The 9539-nt window shown below is 66.2% G+C and overlaps 3 protein-coding genes across 3 annotated transcripts; 1 reads left to right on the top strand and 2 right to left on the bottom strand.

The window, feature by feature from the left end:
* Positions 1-89: 89 nt before the first annotated feature.
* On the top strand, positions 90-1249 carry MNEG_3766 (hypothetical protein; the record flags this gene model as incomplete). The annotated part of the gene is made up of 3 exons (XM_014047763.1): positions 90-146; positions 405-1107; positions 1206-1249. 3 exons carry the CDS (start codon positions 90-92, stop codon positions 1247-1249), a joined length of 804 nt encoding a protein of 267 aa, XP_013903217.1.
* Positions 1250-2397: 1148 nt separating this feature from the next.
* MNEG_3765 (hypothetical protein) lies at positions 2398-2817 on the bottom strand (the record flags this gene model as incomplete). The annotated part of the gene is made up of 1 exon (XM_014047762.1): positions 2398-2817. The coding sequence occupies one exon, from the start codon at positions 2815-2817 to the stop codon at positions 2398-2400; it is 420 nt and encodes a 139-aa protein (XP_013903216.1).
* A 307-nt stretch (positions 2818-3124) lies between these two features.
* Positions 3125-8189, bottom strand: MNEG_3764 (hypothetical protein; the record flags this gene model as incomplete). The annotated part of the gene is made up of 9 exons (XM_014047761.1): positions 3125-3364; positions 3668-3742; positions 4124-4183; positions 4605-4772; positions 5122-5357; positions 5917-6079; positions 6416-6542; positions 6834-6931; positions 8181-8189. The coding sequence occupies 9 exons, from the start codon at positions 8187-8189 to the stop codon at positions 3125-3127; spliced, it is 1176 nt and encodes a 391-aa protein (XP_013903215.1).
* Positions 8190-9539: the final 1350 nt, after the last annotated feature.

Genomic DNA, 9539 nt, shown 5'->3' with positions numbered 1-9539 from the left:
CCCTGCTTTGATCGCTCACCTCCGTACAGTGTGCGCCCGTCAAGGCTTTGATCAAGTCGTGCACCTCCAAGGCCGGCCCCACCGCTCTGATGGACCAGCTGTGCAGCGAGCTGTTGGCACCTGCCAACGCTACAGCCGACAGCAAGGTGTGCGCGTGCGCACACAAAACCCACACACAAGCACGCACGCACGCACGCAGACAGGTGTCTGTGTGCGGGTATGGCAGCAAACAGACACGATGACACAGTGGTGACTTGCTTGGTTGTTAGTGGGTGAAGCCAACCACAGCTCTTCCAGCACCACTTGATCCTGTTCGACCATCAAGATACTGCAAAGTTGTACTGATCATCACACGCGTTGCTTCATATTTTGATCAACCGGCACACTTATATCTGCTCCTCCAGGACCCCACCAAGCTGCGCTACGGTTGCGGCGTGGCGACCGCTGCACAGGTTGACAGAGTGTCCAGTGACCTGGCAGCGCTTGAGCCCAAGGTCACCGCCGCCGCCGCCCAGGCCAGCTCTCTCCAAGCCAACTTCGTCCAAGGAAGCAACCAGACAGCCGCGCTGCGCGCTCAGGTGGACGAGCTCAAAGCAACTATCGCGGCGCTCACCGCCGCCGTGCAAAAGCTGCAAGCAAACGCGGCCAACGCCACTGTCCCGGGCACCATCACACAGGAGCTCGCCGCCCTTGCCGCCGCTGACACGCGCACCGCCCAGCAGCTGGCCCTGCTGGAGGCGGCAAACCAGACAACGGCCGGGGACATCGCAGCGCTCAAGTCTGCGTCACAGCAGTGCTCTTGCGGCCTGGAGCTCTCAGCCGTCAACACCACCCTCGCCGCCATCAAGGCAGCCCAGGCGGCGGACGCGGCGGCGGTCTCCTTGGCCAACGCCACTGTGGAGTCCCTGAAGGCCGCAGTCACCACAGGCGCGGCAGCCATCGCCTCGGTCAACACCAGCCTCACCGCCCTGGCAGCCAATGTGGCCAATGTGTCTGCCATCGACTTGAGCGTCTACGCGAAAACCGCTGACCTGGCCAACATCAACGCAGTCAGCCTGGGTGGCGTGCCCGCGGCGCAGTACCTGCGTTCACGGGTGGTGCTTTACGGTGAATCCTCCACTTTGAGGAATGGAAACCTTGGTGGCCGGTCTGGTGCCGACGCCTTGTGCAGCGCCTCCCTCAACCGGCCGACTGGGCTTGTGCAGGTGCGCGCGTTCCTATCGGTGTCCGCTGGCGACCAGATTGCTGACTTCGTCACAAAGTACGGTGTCCCCGGCGGCCTGGCAATCGAGTCCCCGCGCGGCGCCGTCCTTGCCGGAAACTTCACACGCCTGCTGGGAGGCAGCATCTCGCTGACCTTGCGGCAGGCGGGCGTGACTGACCTTACGGCTGCGGTGTGGTCTGGCAGTGAATCAAATGGAGCAGCCGCACCCGATACGTGCAATGGGTGGACCAGTGCCCTTGCAGGAGATTCGGGAAATACTGGAAATATATTCATTACTGGCTCATGGTTGGCAGTTACCTCAAACTTTTGCTCCTCCCTCAATATCTTGCTGTGCATCGCTTACTGATCCTTTGAATCTGAAAGCAATGCCGTTACCATGTCTCAGAAAGCACGTAGCATTGCACTCAGTGAGGCTGCCAGCAGGTGACGCGCTCACGGCGGCTGCTAATGTTGCTGTTCAGCGCGCGCTGCGCGCCGGCCGGCGCGCTTTTGTGCAGGATGCATGCGCGGGGGCGGCGGTTGCTGGGCCGGAAGTTCGGGCAGGGCTTGCGCCCTGACTCTCTGATCTGGTGTGTTGTAATCCTCTCATGACCCCATGACGTCATCAGTGCTCCTCAGGATTACAGCAGCAGCTTGCTACTGATGCACCAGAAGCATGGCACACCCCGGCTGAAGGCGGGCTTGCAGGCTGATGAATAAGAAACCAAACAAAAGGTTCCTGCAAGAATTTCAAGAAATGACTCATACCAGGTTCTATGTGCCAGGCGGAACACGCCGCCCAGCGCTCCAGAGGCGCGCCGCTCCCGAGGGCCGCGCGCGTCACGCCTCCACGGAAGCTGCCCGAACGTGCGCCCGCGCCAGCGCCCGCGCGAACGTCAGCCGCACCTCCCCGATCCCGCCCTGCCCACTGCCGTCGCCGCCGCCCTCTGCCCAATGACCCCCAGCAAATCCGTGACCCTCGCTGCCGCGGTCGCCGTCGGCGGGGAGCCCCTCGCACTGCGCCGCGTCCGGCGCGGCGAGTGCCGCCCCCAGCACCTGCAGCAGCGGGTGTGGCGCCCCGCGAGCCGCACTAGCAGCTTACGATGCGTGCGCGCTCTCCAGCAGCGGCGCCGCGAGCCGCCGCAGCAGCAGGCGCAGCGGGGGCAGCGCGAGCGGGAGACCCAGCAGGTCCATCACGGGCGTCCGCGCGGCTTGGTACGCCCCGCGAGCGTCGACGAGGCAGGCGCGGCGCCGCCCTCGAGCCGCCGCCGCTGCTGCTTGTGCCGCTCGCCCGCGGCTGCGGCCTGCGCCGCCTGCGCGGCCGCGAGCGCCCGCAGTGCGCCCTGCAGCCGCAGGCAGCCGCGCAGCAGCTGCAGCTCAGCGTGCGCGACCGCCGGCCCGCTGGCCAGCTGGTGCCGCGCCCGCCGCCGCTGCGCCGCAGCTGCGACCGCAGCGGCCGAGGGCGCCGCGCCCGACGCCAGCAGCTCCCCTGTGGAGGCGCCGCCGCTGCCTTCCCCGTCTGCTGCCACCACAGACGCGTCGTAACCGGCCAGCGGCGGTAGGCAGTCCAGGAGCGGTGCCAGCTCGTCGAGCTCCGGAAGGTCCAGGGGCATCGCGTCGGGGCCGCCGGACTGCGTCGGTTGGGGCGGTCGGGGCGTCTAGCTCGCGGCCGGCAGGGAGGGGGGGGTTGTGACGGCGCCGGGGCCTGCGGTGGGCTGTGCACCTGAGCGGGCCGAGCGTGGCCGCGGGCCGGGCCGTGCCATGCGAGCGTCAACACGACCCCGACCGGATGCCATTGCGGCACGACCCTGGCCAGCACGGCCAGCTTCCCTATTCTCGCCTCTGGACCCTGGCAGTGCTGGCCAGGGTCCAGAGGCGAGAATAGGGAAGCTACTGGGAAGCTGGGAAGCTGGGAGACAGCTACAACCAGCCACCACCCGCGCCTCGGGCCCGCAGCTTGGCCAATACAGGCGCCACCAGCGCCGCGCCCCGCGCGCCGTCCCCGCCGCGCAGTGCCCACCGCAGCGCCGCGCCGGGCAGGCCGGCCTCGGCCGCGCGCGCGGCGAGGCGGCCGCAGAGCGCGCGGGCGGCGGCGGAGAGGCCGTGGCGGTCGCACAGGGCGAGGGCCTTCAGGGCCGCCGCCTCGTCATCAACAGAGAGCTGCATTTTTAGTTTATGGCAGATGAGGTTCACAGGATCAGCATAAGAATTGAGGATGGCAAGGGGCGTCAGGGACGGCGAGAAAGCAAGGGGTGGGCGCAAGCGCGGGTGCGGCGAGGGCGAGGCAGCGGGCGTATGGTGGCGGGGGCAAGCAAGCATCCAACCATTGACGGGCGCCCGCGGCCGCGGCCGCGCGCCACAATGGGAGGCGCTGTCGGAGCGGCGCGGCCCGGCAGCACGCGCTCCCTGCGCGCCGGACCGCCCGCGCAGCCCACGCGCGCGCGCTGGCACCGGCGCCCTCACCGGCAGGCGTGCCAGCAGCGCATCGGTCGCGTCGGCGCCGTACACGGGACACCAAGCAAGGTACTCAGCCGCGACCTGCGCGGTATCGGCAGTCGTGCGAGCGCACGCGCGCACACGCGCGCGCGCGTGCGTGTGTGTGTGTGTGTGTGTGTGTGTGTGTCTGCAACGGGCGGTGTGGTGTGCAGATGCCGTGGACATGTATGCGTGTACCGTCGACGAGCTTGATTCACATCAGCTAAACCAGCAGCGTGTAAAGCGTAAATTTCAGGTGACCGCGTCGCGCGCAGCCTATCAAACGCCTCATCACCACCCATGAGAGCAGCACTCATGACAGCCAAAAGCAGAGCGGCAGTCCAGCATCGCAAAATCACACAGGTTCACGATGCAGCGCTGCTGAGCGCCGCGGGTTTGTCGTCCCAAGCCGAGGGCCGCGCGACATCTTGTGTGTCTGCCCACCTGCCAGGTTCCGTCAGAGGCCGGGAGGGTCTCGACGTAGGTCAGTGTGTACATCTCAGCCTGTGAGTGGTGAATGTGTGATGTATTGTGCGTGTTAATGTATGTGTGTGTGTGTGTGTCTGTGTTTGTGTGTTTGTGTGTGTGTTTGTGTGTGTGTGTGTGTGTGTGTGTGTGTGTGTGTGCGTGTGTGTGTGTGTGTGTGTGTGTGTGTGTGTGTGTGTGTGTGCGCGCGCGTCTGCAAGCACATGCTTGATTGCCTTTGTCCCCAAGGACTGACGGCTGCTACGCGCATCACTTCCAGCAATCTGCCGGTGCTGCGACGCCGCGCTAAAGCCACAAAACGCTCTCCCCGCGCATCAACAGCGGGCCCCCAGCCCCGCCAACCGCGGGCCAGCCCCCTGCTCGCCCCCAGACGGAGAAGGTGGCCGCTTATCAGATCGTGCGTGTGGTGCGCAGCAGCCGCAGCCGCCCCGCGGCGCACCTGGTCGCAGCCGACGTGGGGCAGCGTGCGGCTGAACAGCGCCTCGGCCCTGGGGTACCCGCGCAGCACGTCGTACGCGTGGGCGACAAACCACAGGCCGCAGTAGGGCGAGTTGGTCGTCAGCCGCACCACCCCCTGCACTTCCAGCTGCGACGCCAGCAGCAGCAGCTGGCGGGGGAGGGGGGGCGCGCAGGAGGGAAGCTGTGGGCGGGCGCAGGGAAGGTGTCGGCTGCTTTTGCTCCCCATCGGATGTGAGGTTGAAGCGATTTGTAAACAGAGCCGGCCGCCGAGGGTCGCGCAGCGCTCAAGTCGCAGCCGATGGCGCCGCCGCCGCCACTGGGCGGCCGCGGTTGATCAGTCGCACGGTCAGGCGGCCTCGATGCAGCGAGCGGCCTCGCCCATTGCTCCCCGACAAGGCCCCGCTTTCAATTATACAATGGCATTCAATCAACAAGTGGCCAGGAGTGGGTTGAGGTTTTAGGATCCAGGGTTTAGGGTTTGGGAGATTGCGCCTCACCTCCCTCAGAAACTCCAAGAAGCCCTCATTCTGGTCCTCCGCCTCCGCCGCGCCGCCCGCCACCGCCGCCGCCACCTGGTCCGCGGCGCTGCCCAGCAGCTGCTCGAGGTGCAGCTGCGGGTTGGCGTCAATGTAGCGCCAGAACAGCAGCGCCGTGAGCAGCTCGGCCCAGTTGGCGGCCGCGTCGCGCAGCGCGCGCTCGTCGCTGTTGAGGATCAACAGCAGCGCGCGCAGCCCTGCGCGCGGGGCGAAGAGGCGAGGGGAGAGGCGTCTGGTGCGGCAGGGACGCGGGGCGCTGACCGCTGCATACGTTGCTTGATTGAACATTGGGACGCCACAAACGCATGCCGACAAGCGCACCGATCCAAGCCGCATTCAAAGGCGATGCAGCTCGGACGCGGGATCAAAGCAGCCCCGTAATCACTTAACAAGGCACGCAGGCAGACCACCTCCGAGCCAGCAGGTAGCAGAACGCCCGCGCCGACTCGACACACACACACACACACACACACACACACACACACACTTACACACACGCACACACGCACATGTGTACAGACACGTACACACGCACACACACACACACACACACACTTACACACACGCACACACGCACATGTGTACACACACGTACACACGCACACACACACTCTCTCACACACTCTCTCTCACACACACTCACACCCCCCCCCAAACACACACACGCTCACCCATCCCTCAGGGTCGACTGCCGCCGCGTCCTCCCACAGCCCGCCCCCCACCCCCGCCAGCTGCCGCACGCGCGCCCCCACGCACCGCGCGCTGACCGGGACGCCAGCGCGTCGTCTGTGGGCAGGCCGAGCAGCTCCAGGTCAGACGGCCCGTCCAGCGGCGACGGCCGCGCCGCGGCGGCGGCCGCAGGGCGCCGGAGGCGGGGCGCGGTGCGGAGGAGGTGGAAGACGCGATCGAGGAGGTCGCGCTGTGGGTGAGGGCAAGGGAGGGATTGTTTTGGGAGTTGTGAGGGACGAGGGCAGGAGGGCCCGGTTGCAGCGGGGTTGCCTGGCTTGCGTGGGAAAAGCAGATGCACAAGGGTTGGCTGGTGCCGCAGGGATGAGGGACGCACGAAGAGCGGCGGCCGCGCGGCGGGCGCCGGTGGCGCCGGTGCAGGGGCAAAACGGGCGCGTCGGGCGGTTCGCTCGCAGATGCGCGCGCGCGGAGCAGTAAAAAAACCGCTTCTGTGTGGTACACCAGGTGACGTCATGCTTGGTCACTTGTTCTGACGTGACGCGTAAGACCCTGGCATTGACGGCCTCACCTGCAGGCCGCCGGCGTCTGAGTCAGCGTAGGCCGGGTGCGCCAGCAGCAGCTCCCCCACGACCTCGAGCTGCCCCACCGCCAGCAGGCGGCGCAGCATGGGCCAGTACAAGGGCTCCGTCTCGAGCCTGCGGGTGGGGGAGCGGGGGTGGTGGGGGCGCGCCGCAGGGGGCGCAGCAGGGGGTGCAGCACGGCGTCAGCGCTGGAGGAGCCTCTCAAGCCGTTTGAGCGCTACCCCCGACAGGTTCACGTGGCGAAAGGCATGGTGGCGTCGGTGTGTGACGCGGGTTTGGCCATGGCGCTCTCACTTAGACCCAGGCAGCCCAACTGCATGCAACCCGCCGTGTCGCGCCGTCCTGCGGCAGGCGGCGGAGCGCGCGTGCTGTCGACGGTCGACGGCCACGCTTTCGCCTGCACACCTGGGTGCCGCCCGCAGCGCCTCGGCGCGCTCTGTGAGGGTGGGGCTCGCCGGGCCAACCAGCAGCGACCCGTGCAGCCGCAGCCACCGGGCGAACAGCTGCGCGCGGGGCCGGGGCCGGGGCCGGGGAGTAGAGGCATCAGGGTGAGCGCGGCACGCGGGCTGCCGTTGGCAGCTCGACCTGTGGCTGGCCACGCAAGCTGGCGTGCACGAGGGCAGCTGGGCCCCCATAACCTTGCTCCAGACGCCCTGGGACCCCTGCCTGCAACGCGGACAGACCGCGTCCCACAACGCCAGGCCCGCGGCCCTCTGGTGCCCGGCCGTCTGCTGTGTGTGCTCAATGCAAGTGCACCCACCCAGAACAAACAATCAATTTGTGGATGCCTCAGGTGCATGCGTTGCGCAGGCGCGCGCGCGCGCGCACACACACACACACACACACACACACACACACACACACACACACACACACTGAAACACGCGCGTGCGCACACACGCACACATACCTCTGCAAAGAAGCCCTCTGTGCTCTCAGCTCCAGGAAAAACAGCTCCAGCAGGTGCCACACCGCCGCCTCATACGGCGCCGTCGAGGCCTCGTCAGGGTCGTCACGTCAGCTGTCATGCCGGAGGCCGCCGAGTGGCCGACCGGCAGTGATGTTTGACGATGACCGTGGCAACTTTGCGGGGCAGCTTCCCCGGGCAGCTCGGGCCCGCCGGTGATCCGGCTGTGGCTGTGCTGCAGCCAAGCCTGGCTTGACGGAGGGCCGTCTGCCCCCCCCCCCCGGCCCCGGCGCACAGGCCGCCGCGGGGGAGCGCGCGCGCGCCCCCTCACCTGCCGCCTGACATCAGGATCTGCCTGACGCCGCGCGCGTAAGACCGCAGCACCGCCAGGCGCGCCGTTGGGGCCAGGTCCTCTGCGCAAGCAAGGGAGCGCGACGCGCGGGCGAGACGCGGACCGTGCCGCTGATGGGCCCGCTCGGCTTTGTTGCTGCGGGGACAAGCACCAGCAGATTCCCAGATACGCCGCGCACGGCGCTGGTGGGGCTGCACGCGCTGCGCCCCCCCCCCACCCCCCGCGCCCGCTGCCGGGCGGCCGCGCCGCACCCTGCAGCAGCGCCTGCCTCAGCTGGCGGTACAGGGGTAGTGCATCATACACTATGCGGCGCTGCTCCATGGTGGGGGCGCTCCTGGGGCGGATGGGTGGAGGAGCGCGCACGGGGTCAAGCTGTGAGCGTGGCCATGGGCGCCGCAGACGGGGCTTGGAGAATCAACGTCCACCGTGGGCGCGCCCCCGCAAGGGCGAGCCAGCCCTTGCGCTGAGCATATGCTCTGTTTGCCTCGCACACCTGCAGCATGTGCAAAAGCTACGCAGACGCCCGGAGCAGAATCACTTTGTGCCTGGCGGCCGCTGCGCCAGTCACTTGGCAGTACCGTCTATAAACCATGTTGCAAAGCCCGCTTCACGCACACGCCACCAGAACTCACCAGGCCACAGGGGATGCCCAGGCGCCCTGGCTGGTGTCTGCGCCCTGTCCCTGCAGCTCGCAAAGTTGTATCTGGGTGCCACCTCCCCATGTGAAGAACAGGCGCGTCCCCGGCGCCGCTGGCACAGCTGCAATCGCCTCTGGTGGCACCGGCGGTGCGACTGCGTCGGCCGCTGGCGCAGTGGGCACCACCACCATGACGCCGCACGCCTTTGATTTTGCACAAGCCTACTGAGTGATATCACTATATGAAACAATAAAAAGGGCAAGATGCCACCTTGGTGAACAGATCAGGTGATCATGCTGCGTGGTGAAGCTGTGCTCGTATCATATGTTGAAGAATATTCGGTCACAGTTTGGAAGCCAATGATCGGTATCAGAAGGAGATTATACCGTATTGCTGCAGAAGCGTGGGAAGCGCGCAAGCGCCAATTCACGATTTTTGTGGATCTGATGATGCAGCCGCTTGAATAGTGTATGACAGAAGTATATCTCAACTATCTTGGAGTCGTAGTCGGCCGTCACCGTCTCACCGGGGATCAAAGTGTATGAATCAAGGAAAGGGTGTGTACGCAGCTGCACACACCCGCATGAGAGACCCGCACACCCGCAGCAGTGTCGCAGTGTGAAGTCGCCAAGCTTGACTTGTTTGCCTACAGTGCGTGGGAACCTGGGCTTCGTGTTTCGCAGGTCGCACTTCACAGTTCTGGGCCGCGCGCTTTGCGAGCTTTGCGGGCCGGGCGCGGCTGGTGTATCCCTGCCAGTACCCGGATCCGTGTCACAAATCACCAGAGCATAAGGGCGAGTCGATCGGAGCCGCAGAAGAGGCTTCACCTCGGGTTACAGTAAAAAAAGCGGCTAATGTTGCAGGTGCACAGTGCGTGCTTGTGCGTGTGCAGAGGAGATCCTGGCCAGGGTGAGCCACAACAGCCACAGCAGCCTGTACCTGTTGGTGGCCGGTCGAGGCGGGAAGGTGCAGATGAGTCACGGGCCAGGGGCCGCAGTGATGTGGCATCGCGCGAGTGAAACTGTGAAATGAAAGTACAGATGCGCTCCGCCGTAGCATGCACGCTATCACGAGGGCGATTACCGGGGGGCGCCTAGTGGGGTCATCACCGCAGACACTGCACACGGCAGATGTGGCGAGCAGCAGTATGCTCAAAGCGAGTGCGGTATCCCTGCCCGTACCCGTGCCACTGGTACCCCTCGATGCACTGAACT

This window comes from Monoraphidium neglectum (genome assembly GCF_000611645.1).
Source record: "Monoraphidium neglectum strain SAG 48.87 unplaced genomic scaffold scaffold00489, whole genome shotgun sequence".
Lineage (NCBI taxonomy): Eukaryota > Viridiplantae > Chlorophyta > Chlorophyceae > Sphaeropleales > Selenastraceae > Monoraphidium > Monoraphidium neglectum.
Note: the sequence above shows the minus strand (reverse complement) of the source record. Positions and strands in the feature narration are given on the sequence as shown.